General features: G+C 41.5%; 1 protein-coding gene across 1 annotated transcript in view; it reads left to right on the plus strand.

Moving 5' to 3' along the window:
• The window catches only part of RYR3 (ryanodine receptor 3), an 869465-nt gene that overhangs the window by 315237 nt on the left and 534005 nt on the right, over nt 1-20223 (plus strand). The window contains exons 6-12 of the mRNA XM_073552155.1: nt 2973-3051; nt 3159-3271; nt 8474-8579; nt 11913-12006; nt 15748-15822; nt 15902-16058; nt 18715-18879. Coding sequence (XP_073408256.1) covers nt 2973-3051; nt 3159-3271; nt 8474-8579; nt 11913-12006; nt 15748-15822; nt 15902-16058; nt 18715-18879 — 789 coding nt within the window. The remainder of the gene's footprint in view (nt 1-2972; nt 3052-3158; nt 3272-8473; nt 8580-11912; nt 12007-15747; nt 15823-15901; nt 16059-18714; nt 18880-20223) is intronic.

Consider the following 20223-nt stretch of genomic DNA (forward strand, 5'->3'; position numbering starts at 1 on the left):
CGGGGGTCTGTGCGGGCCTGCCGGGTGTCTGTACGGGCTGCCAGGGGTCTGTGTGGGCCTGCTGGGGGTCTGTGCGGGCTGCCGGGGGTCTGTGTGGGCCTGCCGGGGGTCTGTGCGGGCTGCCGGGGGTCTGTGTGGGCCTGCCGGGGGTCTGTGCGGGGTGCCGGGGGTCTGTGTGGGCCTGCCGGGGGTCTGTACAGGCCTGCCGGGGGTTGTGTTTGCAGGCATCGTCCGATGGGACTACAAGTCCCATCGGGCTATGCCTGCTACAATGACAGTGATTGACACATTAGCCAATGATGGGACAGTAGTAGTCCCATCATCCGGCTAATGTGTTGAATTTAAAAAAAAATAAAACCATACATACTACATACATACTACATATATACAACATTCATACAACATGCATACATACTACATACTACATACATACTTCATATATACTACATTCATACAACATACATACATACTACATACATACTAAATATATACTACATTCATACAGCATACATACATACTACATAATACATACTACATATATACTACATTCATACAACATACATACATACATACTACATACATACTACATTCATATAACATACATGCATACTACATAATACATACATACTACATATATACTACATTCATACAACATACATACTACATACTTACTACATACATACAACATACATACAACATGCTGCATACATACAACATACATGCAACATACATACTACATACATACTACAATACATTCATACAATACATACATATAGACATACAGTACATATAACATAGAGTACATACTCGCCATCACTTGTCACTTTGATCCCCGAAGCCAGTGTCATCTCACTGTAAAAAATATTAAAATAACAAACAACCAATATACTCACTGATCCGCAGAAATCCACGAGTGTCCCACGACGATCTCCTGCAGTGCATCACTGAGAGGTTACTATAGTTCACTGGTCTTACTTTGTGGCAAAAGCTGCGTGGGAACTTTCTCACACAGCAATGCCAAAAGTGAGACTAGAAACTATTTTTTTACAGTGGCGGAGGAACACAGTGCGGAAGGATACCTACCTACCGTCATTGTATTCCTGGAGCCCTTAGAGAGCGGTCACATCAGCTGATGCTGCTGTTCTCCACGGGAGATCGTCATGGGACACTCTTGGATTTCTGCAGATCAGGGAGTATATTGGTTGTTTGTTATTTTAATATTTTTTACAGATGACACTGGCTTCGGGGATCAAAGTGACAAGTGATGGTGAGTATGTACTCTATGTTATATGTACTGTTTGTCTATATGTATGTATTGTATGAATGTATTAATGTATTGTATGTAGTATGTAGTATGTATGTAGTATGTATGTAGTATGTATGTTGTATGTCTGTAGCATGTTTTATGTATGTTGTATGTATGTAGTATGTATGTAGTATGTACTATGTATGTATGTATGTTGTATGAATGTAGTATATATGTAGTATGTATGTTGTATGTATGTATGTATGTTGTATGAATGTAGTATGTATGTTGTATGTATGTATGTATGTTGTATGAATTTAGTATATATGTAGCATGTATGTAGTATGTAGTATGTATGTATATTGTATGAATGTAGTATATATGTAGTACGTATGTAGTATGTATGTATGTTGTATGAATGTAGTATATATGTAGTATGTATGTAGTATGTATGTATGTTGTATGAATGTAGTATATTTGTAGTATGTATGTAGTATGTGTGTATGTTGTATGAATGTAGTATATATGAAGTATGTATGTAGTCTGTAGTATGTATGTATGTTGTATGAATGTAGTATATATGTAGTATGTATGTATGTATGTTGTATGAATGTAGTATGTATGTATGTATTATGTATTATGTATGTATGTTGTATGAATGTAGTATATATGTAGTATGTATGTATGAAGTATGAATGTAGTATATATGTAGCATGTATGTAGTATGTATGAATGTAGTATATATGAAGTATGTGGTATGTAGTATGTATGTTTTATGAATGTTGTATATACAGTATGTAGTATGTATGTTTTTTTTTTTTACATTCAACACATTAGCCGGATGATGGGACTACTACTGTCCCATCATTGGCTAATGTGTCAATCACTGTCATTGTAGCAGGCATAGCCCGATGGGACTTGTAATCCCATCGGACGATGCCTGCACACACACACAACCCCTGGCAGGCCCGCACAGACCCCCGGCAGGTCCGCATAGACCCCCGGCAACCCGCACAGACCCCCGGCAGGCCCGCACAGACCCCCAGCAGCCCGCACAGACCAACGGCAGGCCTGTACAGACCCCCGGCAGGCCCACACAGACCCCCGGCAAGCCCGCACAGACCCCCGGGAAGCCCGCACAGACCCCCGGCAGCCCGCACAGACCCCCGGCAGCCCGCACAGACCCCGGCAGGCCCGCACAGACCCCCGGAAGCCCGCACAGACCCCCGAGAGGCCTGTACAGACCCCGCCCGCACACACACACATGCACAGTCTCCACCCATGCACCGCCCACACTCTTCCCCCCTCCCGAACTGGATGTGCAAGGAAAGAAAGGGTTTATTTTCATTCTGATATTTGTGCCCCATTGACTTGCATGGGTTTCCGGTATCGGAATCGGCGATACCCGATATTTTTGAGGTATCGGTCCGATCCAATCCGATCCGATATTTCCCGATATCGGAAGGTATCGCTCAACACTATTCCTGACACTTGTCATGCAACCCACAATATTTGAGATACAGACTGCTACAATGCAGAGAATGGCTACTGAAAAGCATGCATTTGATGTATTTCTGTAGAGCATTGCTTCATCTGAATAGCTTCTTGCAACCATTTTGTTCTTGACTCAGTTTTGTAGTTTCTTTAAACTGGTTATTATGTTTATTTAGTTATTCTTTCCATTCTAGTTATGGATAATTGTATCCGTTCTTATTCTAATTCACAGTACTTGACGTGTCTGACAACATCCAGGTCCTTTACAGATAAACTTGCTTTTGATGTTGGACTGCAAGATACTGCAACAGGTAATATAAGAGCTACTGTGAGGTAAAAGATGGGAATGTTGATTATTGGCTTTTAAATATTATTTCACCAAAAAGTACATGCATGTATAATTTTCTTTTTCTTGTAGGAGAGGCTTGCTGGTGGACAATACATCCAGCATCCAAGCAAAGATCAGAAGGAGAGAAAGTTCGTATTGGGGATGATCTGATTTTAGTTAGTGTGTCCTCTGAAAGATATTTAGTAAGTATTGTATATTTGTGTACAGTCTACTATGGTGTTTGCCTTTTTACCATTTTGTGTCTTATTATCTAATATAATTGTGTTCAAGTATATTGTACTTCATAATATACACTGCTCAAAAACATAAAGGTAACACTAAAATACCACATCCTACATATCACTGCATGAAATATTCCAGTTGCATATCTTTATTCATTACATAGTGTAATGCATTGAGAACAATAAAACATAAAAATGATCACTGTAAATCAAAATTAATTTCCCGTGGAGGTCTAGATTTGGAATGATACCCAAAATCAAAGTGGAAAATCAAATTACAGGCTGATCCAACTTCAGTGGAAATACCTTATGACATGGAAATGATGCTCAGCAGAGTGTGTGGCCTCCACGTGCCTTTTGACCTCTCTACAATGCCTGGGCATGCACCTGATAAGATGGCAGATGTTCTTCTGAGTGATCTCCTCCCAGACCTGGATTAAAGTATAAGTCAACACCTGGACAGTCTGTGGTGCAACATGGCTTTGGTGGATGGAGGGAGACATGATGTTCCAGATGTGCTCGATTGGGTTCAGGTCTGGGGAACAGGCAGGCCAGTCCATAGCATCAATGCCTTCATCATGCAGGAACTGCTGATCCACTTCAGCCACATGAGGTCTAGCATTGTCATGTATCAAAAGAAACCCAGGGCCCAATGCACATGATCTCACAATGGGTAGGAGGATCTCATTCCGGTACCTAATGGCAGTAAGGGTACCATTGGCTAGAACTTTGAGAGCTGTGTGGCCCTCCAAAGAAATGCCTTCCCACACCATTACTGACCAACTGCCAAACTGTTCATGATGGAGGATGTTGCAGGCAGCAGAACATTCTCCATGGTGCTTTCAGACTCTGTCATGTCTGTCACATGTGCTCAGTGTGAACCTGCTTTCGTCCGTGAAGAGCACAAAGTACTAATGTCGAAATTGCCAATCTTGGTGTTCTCTGGCAAACCCACTTGTGGACGCCGGGCCCTCATACCACCCTCATGGAATCTGTTTCTGACAGTTTGAGCAGACACATCGATATTAGTGACCTGCTGGAGGTCACTTTGTAGGGCTCTGGCACTGCTCCTCCTGTTTCTCCTTGCACAAAGGAGTAGATAGCGGTCCTCCTGCTTAGTTGTTGCTCTCCTACGGCCCCCTCCATGTTTCCTGGTGTACTGGCCTGTCTCCTGGTATCTGCTCCATGCTCTGGACACTGTTCTGACAGACATACAGTAGCTACCCTTCTTGCCAAAGCTCTCATTGATGTGCCATCCTGGATGAGCTGCACTACCTGAGCAACTTCTGTGAGTTGTACTGTAGACACTGCCTCATGATACTGTACCTCTAGGGGTGAGAGCAATGACAAAATGCAAAAGTGACCAAACCAACAACCAAAAAGGATGAGAACAGAGAAATGGTCTGTGGTCACCACCTGCAGAACCACTACTTTATAGGGTTTGTCTTGCTAATTGACGATCATTTCTACCTGTTGTTTGTTCCATTTGCACAACAGCAGGAGAAATTGATTCACGCTCAGTGCTGCTTCATAACTGGACAGGTTGATTTCACAGAAATGTTTTTGACTTGGATTTATATTGTGTTGCTCTCTTTATTTTTTTGAGCAGTGTAAATGAATATTTTGTTATATCAGCCTGATGAAGAGACGTAAGATATCTCGAAAGCTTGCTTTGTAACATCATTTACTATTATTTGTTAGCCATTAAAAGGTATCATACCCACTAGATTCCTATTTTGTTTCTCTCACAGAGAGCACTTTATATAATTTTTTCTGCTGGCTAAGGCTGGTTTCACATTAGCGCTTTTGTGCGCAGCGCATCATGCGCACCCGTGCGCATGCGCACTGCGCACCTATGTTTAACATGACGTGCGCATCGTCTTGCGCACACTTGCGTTTTCGTGCGCATGCGGTTTTTTGTCTTTCGCGCCAGGCGCAACATGTTGCATTTTTTGGTGCGCCCTGTCTCGGCAAAAAAACGCATGCGCACGCTTGCGCACGGAATGCGCAAAAACAACACATTGAAGTCTATGGGAACGCATGCGTGCGCATGGTCTTGCGCACGGTTGCGGTTTTTTGCGCATGCGTTTTTGAGTTAAACAAGTCTAGAATGTTCTCTAGACAATGGAAAAAATGACACACCTAAAAACGCATGTGCATAAAAAACGCAAACGCATGCAAAAACGCATGTAGAACGCAACCAACGCTGCATTTTTTTGACGCATCAGCGTGCGCATGACGTTAAAAAAACGCGCGTTTGTTTTGCGTTTTTCTTTGCGTTTTTTATGCGCCCGATGCGCTGCGCAAAAAAACGCTAATGTGAAACTAGCCTAACACAGTACCAAACCACTTTTTTCGTTTTAATGAATCCTCTGAAACATTACATTTTTTCACCGCATCAGATTATATACCTTGTATTTGACTTCTCAATTATTAAAATATTGGATTTATTTTCCTCAGTAGTGATACATGTAATTTCATATTTGGCATATGTATTCAGTATACTGGGAGGAGGTGTCACTTTTTAAAGAGAATACCATTTTCAGCGGTATTATACCAACCTGAAAAATGGCTTATCCTTACTAAAATGATTATTTTTACTTAATTTGTAGTTCATAAATCAATAATACACATAAAAATAATATACTTATTATAATATATATCTTCTGAGAGAAATTTTCTTCCTTCTTCTCCTGGACTTATCTTTGACTCTCAATTCCCATGTAACATCTACACTCACTGGCCACTTTATTAGGTACACCTGTCCAACTGTGTGTTAAGACTTAATTTCTAATCAGCCAATCACATGGCGGCAACTCAGTGCATTTAGGCATGTAGACATGGTCAAGACAATCTCCTGCAGTTCAAACCGAGCATCAGTATGGGGAAGAAAGGTGATTTGAGTGCCTTTGAACGTGGCATGATTGTTGGTGCCAGAAGGGCTGGTCTGAGTATTTCAGAAACTGCTGATCTACTGGGATTTTCACGCACAACCATCTCTAGGGTTTACAGAGAATGGTCCGAAAAAGAAAAAAAAACCAGTGAGCGGCAGTTCTGTGGCCGGAAATGCCTTGTTGATGCCAGAGGTCAGAGGAGAATGGGCATACTGGTTCGAGCTGATAGAAAGGCAACAGTGACTCAAATTGCCACCCGTTACAACCAAGGTAGGCAGAAGAGCATCTCTGAACGCACAGTGCGTCGAACTTTGAGGCAGATGGGCTACAGCAGCAGAAGACCACACTGGGTACCACTCCTCTCAGCTAAGAACAGGCATCTGATGGCTACTTTCAGCAGGATAATGCGCCATGTCATAAAGCTCGAATCATCTCAGATTGGTTTCTTGAACATGACAATGAGTTTACTGTACTCAAATGGCCTCCTCAGTCACCAGATCTCAATCCAATAGAGCATCTTTGGGATGTGGTGGAACGGGAGATTCGCATCAGGGATGTGCAGCCGACAAATCTGCGCCAACTGTGTGATGCCATCATGTCAATATGGTCCAAAATCTCTGAGGAATGCTTCCAGCACCTTGTTGAATCTCTGCCACGAAGAATTGAGGCAGTTCTGAAGGCAAAAGGGGGTCCAACCCGTTACTAGCATGGTGTACCTAATAAAGTGGCCAGTGAGTGTATATTCAGTGTAGACAGAATATTTCCATTACTGAAATAGGAGATGGCAGTTGGTGTTTTTGAAATTCTATGAAGAGAGGGAGAGCTAAAAGCAGACACAGACATTCTGCTGCAAGTTCGTCTGAAACCACAGTTACAGTGCTCTGTAGAACTTTTTGAGCACCGTCTGTTATCTCCTATCTCAAGTCTATGTTCACTGAAGATGGATTTTAATGGAGAATTGAGGATATTGAGAATGATGTATTACAAAGTTTCTTATTTCCATGTGTGCTATTGAATTATGGGGGACAAAAATCAAACGGTGGTTACTCTTCAAAGCTTAGGATCCACCATTACTTTTAGTCATGCGCAAGTTATACTGAATAACAAAATTATTTAACTGTTCTCTATGATGGTTTGAGCAGGAATATAAGTTGCCATGTAGCCCTAGTCTAAAACAAGACTGTATTACATTTCCTTGCATTATTAAAAAACATTTAACATGTTTAAAGGGGACCTTTCACCAAATTTTTCATGTTAAGCTGGACACGTGATAGTGGTTGCAGAGCGGAAAAAAACATGTTTTTTTTTTCTTTAATTTTTTTTTTATTTTGCCTTTCAATTACAGAGATATTAGCAATCAAAACGTTTGACACCTAATGAACTAAAGGCCCCATCACACTAGATCGCTGATTTTGTGACACATCAGCGATCTCACCAGCGAGATCGCTGTGTGTGACGGGGATCAGCGACCGACCCCCCCCTGCCGGCCCTGGCCGCTGATCGTGCTTGAGCGGCCTGGGCCGTTTTTCGATCACCGGTCTCCCGCTGCCCAGCGCGCATCGCTGCGTGTGGCAGCGAGAGACCAGCGATCAGCGACGCTGGACGCTGGTTGATATTTTAAACGTGGGGTATCCAGGAGCCGCAGCTCCTCGATACCCGCTGTTTACCTTGGAAACTGGCATACACGCTGGTTTCCAAGATAAACGTCGGGTATCCAGGAGTCGCGCGGCTCCTAGATACCCGATGTTTACCTTGGAAACCAGCGTGTGCGCCGGTTTCCAAGGTAAACAGCGGGTATCCAGGAGTCACGTGGCTCCTGGATACCCGGCGTTTACATTAGAAACCAGCGTCCAGCGTCGCTGGTCCTGATCGCTGGGGCTGTCTATGTGACAGCTCACCAGCGATCAGCCTAACGATGTCCCAGCGATCCCATCATGTCGGATCGTTGGTGGGATCGCTGGGACATCGTTTAGTGTGACGGGGCCTTTACTTTTGTTCAGTCCAAGTGGGTGTTATCAGATAGCAACTCATACTGGGAGAAGTACCTTCCCGTGAAAACAGCCACTTGACCTATCTAAAGTTAGCTCATCAGATGCCAAATACTTTGGTTGCTAAGATCTCTGCAACAGAGAGGTGACCTAAAATAAAAAATAAAAAAAATCACTCTGCAGCCACTATTATATCATGTGTCAACATGAAAAATTTGGTGAAAGATACTGCTTAATAATACTGTTCTATGGCATAACATTATCTCAACTTTATCTGACAGCATCTATCCATATCCAATGGGATGGGCAACATCCAGGTGGATGCGTCTTTTATGCAGACCCTCTGGAATGTCCATCCAACGTGCTCTGGGAGCAGTGTGGAAGAAGGTGAGGTTCACACTTACATAATGGGGGTACTCGTCATTAGCACTGGACTATGTCACAGCTATGTAAAGTGTTGTTCAGTCAAATCAGTTATACTCATCTTTATTGGCTTCCTTGGGACTTCTATTCCAATGTCTAGAAAAGTTTACTCTAGTTTGATAGAACTATACCTCAAAGGCTTGTGGAGTAATTATTTTTTTACATTCTATAGGAAAAATTGTAAATTCTGCAAGGACATGTAGAAATGTAAAAAAAAAGTTAAACCGGCAGCCGAACCATATAGGGAACTCAGAGTTGTTGATGCACCTGGGCCTTGAAGTCTGGGGGACCGAAACTTTTCCCTGTCTCATGTAAAAATAATTGAGACAAATTATGTAATAGGGGCCCAGGAGCTTAAACGAGTTGTCCCCATATTTTTTCTTAAATGTCCAGAAAGCAGGAGATGCATTAAAGCAGTGTTATCCAACTCCAGTCCTCAAGAGCCACCAACAGTTCTTGGTTTCGGGATTTCTTTAGTATTTTTCAGGTGATAATTCCAGGAAATCCTGAAAACAAGATCCTGTTGGTGGCTCTTGAGGACTGGAGTTGGGGAACACTGCAATAAAGTATACTCACATGGTAAGTTCCCTGCTGCTCTCGTGGTCCTGTTGGTCTTTCAAGTAGCCTTGCTGTTAAGACGTTCTAAACATCCTCTGATTTCGGTCAGTTGCCTCAGTGGTTACCTTTTAAATAGCAAATAGTAGAGTTAATAGAAGAGCTGTTAATGGAAGTCTATAAATAAAATAACTTCATATTTCTATCCATCTCACAGTCTTGGTTCTGCAGCCCCAGAGATACAGTGTGATTGGAGTTCTCTGTTCTTCGGTTGTGAGACTCGAAGGGTTCGTCTGAACCACCGTCTCTGTTCAATGGCCTGAAACGCCAAATCTACCATTAACATTGAAATTGACAGGAGCAGCAGAATCTCTTTGTTTTTATCCTTATCAGGTTGAGCTCAATGCCCTAAGGAACCGGCTATGACGCACATTGACAAGTGTCACATCTATGTAACCTTTTTTAAACTCTGCTTTTTCCTCTCTCATTTGATTTTGTCGTCGGTAAATGTCACGATTACAATTTTAAATAAATTATTAAATATCTTCATCACGATGCTTTGAGAAATATAAGAATTAGAAGACTGCTTACTGTATGGAAAGGAAACATGATTCTCATGGGTTTGTTTTTTTACTTAATTTAGTTTTACAAAAACCCAATTTGGATATTGTTTTATAGATGGAGTTTAACCATTTCTTTAAATGCTTCCTGAGATTCCTTGTTGGCAGAGCTGCAGTGGTAATGTCCTATGATCGCCGCAGCTCATAGCCTCACTGGTCTCATGCAGTCTACCTAGCCACTAAAGCCAATGATTGGCTGCAGCAGTCACATAGATGAAATGCTGTGCTGCAGACCTGACACAAAGTTGCAGCATAGAGGGGGCACTGGAGAGGATTAAAATACCTGTGTTAACCCCTGGTGAACCAGTGCCTTCATGGTGGTGGTCTCTGCCAGGATCAGAATGGGATGTGCCACCCATGCAGTCACTGATTAGCTGCATAGTCTGATGGACATGGCGTCATCACTTCCGGTTAGACAATATCCTGTCTGTAGGTCAGCTGTTCTTGCAGCCAATCGTTGGTTTCCTCTGTCAGATAATTACATGGATAGGATAGGAAAAAGAAAACATCAAAGCAGCATCATTCCACCAATGCGGGAGCAAATCTCAGGATCTCAAAATACAAGCACATCCTTCAATAAAACTGAGAAAAATATTTATTCCATGAACAAGGTATGCAACGTTGCATCGGGCATAGAATAAATATTTTTCTTAGCTTTATTGAAGGATATACTGTCACCAGCTTTGTTTCTTTCCTTTGGGTTCAGATACTTTTCACCTTTCCCAGATCCCATACTTTTCTTACTGTAATAGGAGGCTGAACACTGATGGCAGCTTTAGTTTTCCTTTTTGCATGCATTGATCATAGAGATGAAAGGAGATGTGTAGTATTAAGGACTATGTAGCTGCACAGTTCTTTCTTTTGTCAGGAAGAGCAATTCATTAGCACTCTGCACAACCATTAAAGGGATTGAATGGTCTAAGGGCACAGACACATGGCTCATGCGAGGATCTCCTCGCAATCCTCGGACTGGCCGTCAACTCTCCTGACCTGAGCTTGACTGCTTCAGAGAAATACTTTGTGTTACACTCAGGTCAATAGAGAAGACAGCCAGTCCGAGGATTGCGATGTGATCCTCGCACGAGTAATACGGCCGTCTATGCACTAAGATGCAAAATCTGCAGTCGCGCTATTACTCCCGAATTGCAACAGTGTGCAATGCGCACACTGTCACGATTCCCCTGTTTGCTTCATGCGAGTAGGTGGTCATTTGTTCTCATTTATGGAATTTCTATACTGGCAGTGACTTGCTGACTAGTCTCAGCCAGCTTTTCTGAATTTTCTTCTATTGATTGAAGCTGAATGATGCTAGTTGGCACATGACAACAAGTATGCAAATCGCATCGGGTACCATTCAATCACGTGACTACCCACCTGCATGGGGCATACAGGGGAATCGTGACAGTGTGGACATCGCACATTCTCACGATTCTGCATTTACATTCAGTGACTGCAGACCTTGCTTTTTAGACTGGACATCCCTTTAAAGAAGTTTGCACAGAAGAAGACTTCAGTGAGAGGGTTTAGTTTTTGAGTTGCACAGCCATACAGTTTACAGAAAACAATGGTATGGAGGTTTGCTTTTAAGGAGAAGTGGAACGCTCAGCCGCAAATCTTCTTGAGGTTATACTGATTCTTACACCTGTTTTCTGAGTATAATATTAGGTGTAATTTAAATAGGTATTCCCATCTCCAAGATCCTATCCCAATATGTAGTAGGTGTAATAATATAATATTAGCGAATAGCTCCCATTAAAAATGTATTCTAGTTCTTCTGATTTGCTGTGTTGCTTACCCTATGTGTTGGGAATTGCAATACCTGGGTACGGCCATTAACAACTAACTCACTGTCACTATGTGAGTGGTCGTAACCATGAATACCTAAGCTACTGCAATGCTGTGCACATGAAGTAGGTAACATAGTGAATCAGAAGAACTATACTACATTTTTAATTGGAAGTATTTGCTAATATTATTATTATTACACTTACTAAATGTTGTGATAGTATCTTGGAGATGGTAGTAACCTTTTAATGAATTATATGAGTTTTCTACAGGTTATACAATATGTGTGTCTTGATTTTATTTTCTGTTTTAAATGTATTTTATTCTGTTATTTCAGGGTATCTTCTCGGTGGACATGTGGTCCGGTTTTTCCATGGCCATGATGAATGTTTGACAATCCCATCTACTGACCCAGCAGAAGCTCAACATAGGTTAGATTAAGGGAACATGGATTTAGTGGAATAGAAATTCATAAAACATAATAAATAGTGTCATAATCATGCCACACACAAGATAACAGCAATAACCTTTGTGCAGTGACTTTATGAGTTCTGTATAGCTTCTTATCCCTATTGGTCAGTGCAATAAGGGCCATCTTATACTTGGATCAGCATACAGTATGTCAATGCTGATAATGCACATTACTATCCCATATACAAGCAAGAACAGTCACATGCACATTTCTTGACATCAGCCTGGCAGCCTCTGTGTATGGTGCATGCCTGGAGCGGTTGTGGGACATAAAACTACTGAATGAAAATATACAGTGGGTACAGAAAGTATTCAGACCCCTTTACATTTTTCACACTTTGTTTCATTGCAGTCATTTGGTAAATTCAAAAAAGTTCATTTTTTTCTCATTAATGTACACCCTGCACCCCATCTTGACTGAAAAAAAACAGAAATGTAGACATTTTTGCAAATTTATTAAAAACGAAAAGCTGAAATATCACATGGTCATAAGTATTCAGACCCTTTGCTCAGACACTCATATTTAATTCACATGCTGTCCATTTCCTTGTGATCCTCCTTGAGATAGTTCTACTCCTTCACTGGAGTCCAGCTGTGTGTAATTAAACTGATATGACTTGATTTGTAAAGGAACACACCTGTCTATAAAAGACCTCACAGTGCATGTCAGACCAAATGAGAATCATGAGGTCAAAGGAACTGGCTAAGGAGCTCAGAGACAGAATTGTGGCAAGGCACACATCTGGCCAAGGTTACAAAAGAATTTCTGCAGTACTCAAGGTTCCTAAGAGCACAGTGGCCTCCATAATCCTTAAACAGAAGAAGTTTGGGACCACCAAAAGTATTCCTAGACCTGGCCGTCCAGCCAAACTGAGCAATCGTGAGAGAAGAGCCTTCATTAGAGAGGTAAAGAAGAACCCCAAGACCACTGTGGCTGAGCTCCACAGATACAGTAGGGAGATGGGAGAACGTTCCACAAAGTCAACTATCACTGCAGCCCTCCACCCGTTGGGCCTTTATGGCAGAGTGGCCCGATGGAAGCCTCTCCTCAGTGCCAGACATATGAAAGCCCGCATAGAGTTTGCTAACTATGAGAAATAAGATTCTCTGGCCTGATGAGACGAAGATAGAACTTTTTGGTGATAATTCTAAGTGGTATATGTGGAGAAAACCATGCACTGCTCATCACCTGCCCAATACAATCCCAACTGTGAAACAGGGTGGTTGCAGCATCATGCTATGGGGGTGTTTTTCATCTGCATGGACTGGTTGCAATTGAAGGAAACATGAATGCAGCCATGTACAGAGATATCCTGGATGAAAACCCCTTCCAGAGTGCTCTGGACCTCTGACTTGGCCGAAGGTTCACCTTCCAACAAGCTAATGACCCTAAGCACACAGCTGAAATAACAAATGAGTGGCTTCAGAGCAACACTGTGACCATTCTTGACTGGCCCAGCCAGAGCCCTGTCCTAAACCCAACTGAGCATCTATGGAGATAGCTGAAAATGGCTGTCCACCAACATTCACCATCCAAACTGACGGAACTGGAGAGGGTCTGCAAGGAAGAATGGCAGAGGATACCCAAATCCAGGTGTGAAAAACTTGTTGCATCATTCTCAAGATGACTCATGGCTGTACTAGCTCAAAAGGGCGCTTCTACTCAATACTGAGCAAAGTGTCTGAATATTTATAACCATGTGATATTTCAGTTTTTCTTTTTTAATAAATCTGCATAAATTTCTACATTTCTGTTTTTTTCAGTCAAGATGGGGTGCAGAGTGTACATTAATGAGAAAAAAATGAACTTTTTTGAATTTACCAAATGGCTGCAATGAAGTAAAGAGTGAAAAATTTAAAGGGGTCTGAATGCATTATAGATACCAGCAGGGCCGGCTCCAGGTTTTTGTGGGCTCCAGTGAATAATGGGTCCCATATATGATGCTCCAGTGTATAATGGGCCCATATATGATGTTACATATATAACAGGCCCCATATAATGCTCCAAACATCAAAAAAAAAATTTAGTTCTCACCTCTCGTGGCTGGCCACAGGTCCAGACACCTCAGCATCGCCGTCTTCTGGCTCTCTCTACTGTGACTGTTCAGGCAGAGGGTGCACAGACGTGACGTCACCGCAACATCTGACCTGAAATGTCACAGATGACACAGAAGACGCCACTGTGGTGGAATGGGAGGGTAAGTATCACAAGTGCTGGGGCCCTGAGCAAGCAGGGGGGCCCACTTGCAGGCACCGGCACTGGCACAGACACCAGACCCCATAGCATATACCGTACCCCGTAAAAAATAAATAAATAAATACATTACTCACCTCTCCTCCTCGTTCCCCCTGCTTCTCCGAGCACCCACACATCTCAACACAGGGGGTGCCAAGTTATAACGTCATCACGCCTGCTGTCAGTGTCTGCATCAGTGATGTCAGACGCAGAGGGGGATTGATGGGAGACGGAGCATGTCGCTCCCACTCTCAACAGTGAGGTCAGATGTATCGATATCCAGCTGATACATAATACACCAACAAAGCTAATCCTCTAAATCTGAAGCTATAGCTTCATAAACACTACAAAACTGTTAATCCTACAACCAAAAATATGAGCACTTAATCTAAAAACTGAATTAACTTAATAGAAATAAGGTCACAATAAAGAGATATAATCGATAATACAACATTTAGAAAATACTATCAAAATATATAAAAATAGATCATTACAATAGTTGTGAGAGCTGATACATAGCATGAGACAACATAACAGGAACAACTGGGACTATCAAATAGGAGCATCACTCTGCTGGGGTTCATTGTAAAAAGATACAATGCAATATAACTGATTTACAAATAAACAATTCAATATGGCAAAAAAACCAGATCAATAAGTAGAAACCCAGGCACCAGGACTATCCTAGAAAGGTTATACAATATCAAAAATATATAAAATATATGGATAGGTGATCAGGTATAGATGGTAATATAACTACCACAGAGTACTTGTATAGAGGAATTAGCCTGTTCACATCTTATAAGTGGTAACCTAAACTACAATGCAGAGGACCCCCTAAAAAAGGGGGGAGAATATACCTGAAGTCATGATGTTTATAGGTGAAGGTCGATGCCCCTAAAGGATTCCCACTCAGCAGCCTCGACGCGCGTTTCGCCAAAAGCAGCTTTGTCAGGAGGCAGTTGAACTTATGATGACGGCCAGCATCGGGCCCCCCCTCCTACTAAGGGAACCAAAAGGGGCCGAGAGGCAGAGCAGGAAAATCACATCTCTATGCTCTGTCACAGTGTGTAACTGGGCGCTCTTTGCACACCGACACAGTTACAGTAGTGTAGCTTTTTCAATTGACTAATATGTTGGTTCGGCACTGAAACTCGTATTGCTAATGAAAACCTTCAACTCCATCATATATAGAGATTTTGAATCCACCACTGCCCCTATTTTGATTAGTTTCAAACACCCTGGTTAAATTCAGTCCTGTGATATCTCTGTATGTCATAGAATCTTAGAATGTTAGAGTTGGAAGGGAATTCAAGGTTCATCGTGTCCAACCCCTGCTTAGTGTAGGATTTACTAAACCATCTCCATGTCTGTCCAGTCTCTGTTTGAAATTGAAATTCACAGTCTTACAATGTTAATTATTATATTTTTTATAAACCTATATATGTGCCTTTTATCTTGCTAGGAAAGTTAATTATGAAGCAGGAGGAGCTGGTGTTCGTGCCAGGTCGTTATGGAGAGTGGAACCCCTTAGAATAAGGTACCCATATATATTTTCTCTGTTGCTTTTAGCACACTTTCTGATGGAACCTCTTTTTAATGCTGTTTTCTCTCTTCAGTTGGAGTGGCAGTCACATCAAATGGGGGCAGACATTCCGCCTACGGCATATTACAACTGGGCAGTATTTGGCACTGACAGAGGACCAAGGATTAGTGCTACAAGACCGAGCAAAGTCTGACACCAAGTCTTCAGCATTCTGTTTCAGAGCATCAAAGGTAAATAGTGATTACAGTTAAAAGCTACAAGGTATAAAAAAACCCTCATAATAATGAAAAATTGTATATTTTTGAAATTTTGACTTTGTGACATACAGGATAAATAACAGCATGCAGCGATATTCTTCTGTCAAAAGGACAGACACATCACTTGATTCAGACACTATATTAATACACTAGGGTCTATCTGGTGGCGGTGATAAGTCATAAAACAAATCTAGCATTACAGCGTGGTTTTCATGGAATAATATTTTAATTAAATTTAGAAGGAAATATAAAATACACAATTGAAATCCAAAAAGTATAAGAAAAAAGGCTAAGGAGCGCAAAATAATAGAATAACATTATCGATGATGGAGCGATGTACATATCTCTGGATGGAGCCTAAATATTACTCAAACTTTTAGCAATGGTTCTAGTATTTGTTGGATATATGTACCCATGGTGTATGATTCTGGCCACACAGCGCATTTTTGGAAAGTTGTGGAGCTTTATTAAGCCTGAGTGCTAAATTGTTTCAGCTTGGAGTGCTTAATTTAGATTTTTCCAATTTTTTGCTATTTTCCTTTTAGTGGAAAAGCTAGTGTTTTACATTCATATATTGTGGTTTCCATTACAAACCCAAACCACAAGAATTGAGTCCAACTATTCCTGCCACACATTGTGCAAAGCTGTTAATGATATTGAAATAGCCAAAGCTACTTTTTTATTTATTTACCATAATTTTTTTACCTTTCTTTTGTATCTAAAATCAATATTTATGTGGTTGGTGATAAAATTGGCCTGAAGTATAGATGAGAGCTAAATTAAAATACTGAGGGCTGTTTTTGGCTGAATGCCTGTACTTGCTTTTAAAAAAAACTCCATCAGTACAAAATGACTGTTCAAACCAAGTACAGGTGCTCGATGTATCATGACGGAGACAGTCATATATACATACCGTTCCCCCTGCTTGGTTTTAATCTATCTCCGCATATTTCTGGCTCTGTGAAGCCAGAGCTGTCAATTAAAGAAGAGGGAGGAGACTGAGTAAAAACAAGCAGGTGGGAAGGTATATTTAAATGATCACAACTTTGTGCACCTAATAGTGATACTTAGATTGACCAGTCATTCTGTCCTGATGGACTTCCCTAAAGGTTTTTTCACCTGCCAGAAATTTAATTGGGGCAATCGAATAAATAGCTGAAAATTTAGATCTTGTCATGGAATCAATCACAGTCTTTATCTTGCTCCCCTGGAGTGACCATGTAACAAGGGCAACCGGGGTAGTAGTCCTGACCGAGTTCACCCACAAAACACTGTCCACAGACACCCCGGCCCCTTGTAGATGAATCACTGGACGAACACAGGTTCCCCCACAGATTACCTTTTCATCCCCCAGCCACGGTAGTCCAGGCAATTAAAGTCCAGATTCACAGCTGCGGTCCAACAGGGAATGAACTTTAATAAACATTGAGGAGAAAAAGGGGTACAACACTGTCTTCCTGCTCTCTCCCTGACACTATCCACGGCCGTACCCACCACAGCTACGGTAGCCGAAATCAAGCAGCAGTCCACTCGCTGGTGATCTGGATGCTTTTAGTCCCTTCAGCAGGGGCCCTTCTGAAGTCCTAGGGCCATGTTGTGGTCCTTAGGTCTTGAGTCCCGGGGCAGCAGATTCTGTCCCCTCCTGGGATCTGGCAATGCACCGGCAGCTCCTATACACCTGCCCAGGGCCAACGTGCCTGGGCTACTAACTGGAAGCAGGAGCTTCCTGCCGCCTTTCTTCTGCTCGCCCAGCCAACACCTTTAACTCTTAACTGTCCCTCAGCTAGTGCAATATGCAAGTTAAAGGGAAACACCACTAAGCAATACATTACAAGTCAATGCGGATATATGAAACATTACATTACAGTACATCAAGTTAATACAACAACTGACACATATTAACATACAGGTACATACATGACAACATTATATGGCACAATACAGTTAATACAACAGAGTGCACGGGGTCAGCACATGAGAGAGAGGGGAAGCAATGGGGTTCCCCGTCACCTCCTTATAACCATACGTTGTAGAAGTCTGCATACTATAATAGTGAGGTGTTATTATGTCATTTAGCCCTTTTTCAAGCCACTTCTCTGTCTTAATTTTGGTAACGCACTACAGGCTATTGGCATTTACTAATTAAGCATTGCTTATAAGGAGTTTATAGGATTTAACTATGTATAATTAACATGTTCCTGTAAAGGTCACAGTCTTTGTCTTTGCTGGCCTGCTTTATTTGAACAACTTAGTAGCAAAGTATGAGTCACAGATCACCAATTTATTCAGCGTGTCAATGGGACTATATTTATAAAGCTAGAGCCAAACGAGCAAACTTTGGATATACTTGCAATTAAGTGTGCCTTCACAGCGTACCCACTGGGGTTTATTAGAACTGTGGTACGAAAATACACATTGTGTAAGACAGGTATATAACTGCTTCTGATGATCACTATGTAGCTTTGCCATTTGTACTTAGTTTCACAAATATTTTTAATTAAAAATGTTCACATTTTATTGATATGTTTGTTTTTCACCAAATTAAATTCACGTTAACTTCAAACATTAAGTGATAAACATAAATAAATGGGTTTGGATAATGTTCACTGGCCTTTTGTTCTTAATGCAGGAAAAGCTGGACTCTGGCCCAAAGCGAGACATTGATGGAATGGGTGTTGCCGAGATTAAGTATGGGGATTCCATTTGCTTTATTCAGCATGTACACAGCGGCCTATGGCTGACCTATAAAGCCCAAGATGCCAAGACTGCACGACTGGGACCACTAAAAAGAAGAGTATGTATACAGATATATAGGGACAGAAATGTTTTATGGTATCTGTTTGATAAAATAAGGAATAAATACGGTAATTAAGCACCATGTTCTCAAAGAAAATACCGGAACTGCAGCATTTTCATATTCAGTATCTGACTATGTTTGTACTAGTTTGAGCTTCTTGAATGATCTTTTTAAAGGGATTATCCAGAACTATATTATTTTCTTACTATAGGTCTAAGAACTAACTAGCAGGTATGTAAAAGTGGTCACGAGGGGTAATTATGACTGAGGTGCTGTTTAGTTGCGTTCTGGCACTTTACAGGAAAACAGTGTCCTAATGTGCAGTGAGGTGTTGGCTGCATTACACTCACTTGTAGGCCACTGGCCTTCATTATCTTCAGGCTTCCATCCTCTACAGCCGCTGCACACAATTCATGGGACACCAAGCTCATTGCAACAAGCAAACGTTTGCTGGTCATTTCAAGTCTTTACGTTGGAAAATGGGGGATACGGTACAACACTTAATATTTTTTACTTCCTTAGTTCAACACATCTTCAGCCTTGTCACTCATTTGTCCTGGACTATCCCTAAGCCCACTGACTCAGCCTCAATAATTCCTGTCCACTTCAACAGTGCACCCAGAACCAGCCACTAGCCCTTGACGCAGTACTGTGTCCATCTTCCCCTGTACACCATAAGCCTCCACACCGAACTTTGGACTCCCGACATTGCTGGAGTATCTGCAAGGAATTATCAGTATGGCTTGCCACTGCAAGGAACGATTGGTACATGTTGGTCCTAGCAGCCCACTGTACTTGAACTTGACCTTATAACTGCACTTCCCTATCTGAGTCACTACCAGGAGTTGCCCGTTTTCTATTGACACTGTGGGCTAGTTTTATACATTAACTGTATGTTATCACTATCTGTCTTACCTGTTTATCACTATCTTATGTCCTATTCCTAATCTATGCCTAATCCTGTGATTACCCTGCACTATACACTACTCACAATGTATGTTAACACTTTACATTACTTATTCGTGGTACATTACCATAACACAATATATGTAAAAAAAATATATAAAGTGCTCTCAGTGAGAGAAACAAAATAGGAATCTTGTGGGTATGATACCTTTTAATGGCTAACAAATAATAGTGAATGTTGTTACAAAGCAAGCTTTCGGGACTGCTTATGTCCCTTCATCAGGCTGATATGACAAAATATTTGAAGAAACCTTATTTATATACAGTTTAAAGCACAACATTTCAATAAACAAACAATGAGCTTGAAGAGAGAATCCTTAATTAGGTAAGATCAGATAGGTAGTATGAAAAGTTCTGAAGATCAAAGGGCTACTT

Source organism: Dendrobates tinctorius, unplaced genomic scaffold (genome assembly GCF_039654945.1).
Source record: "Dendrobates tinctorius isolate UK_male_01 unplaced genomic scaffold, ASM3965494v1 ptg000186l, whole genome shotgun sequence".
Taxonomy (NCBI): Eukaryota; Metazoa; Chordata; class Amphibia; order Anura; family Dendrobatidae; genus Dendrobates; species Dendrobates tinctorius.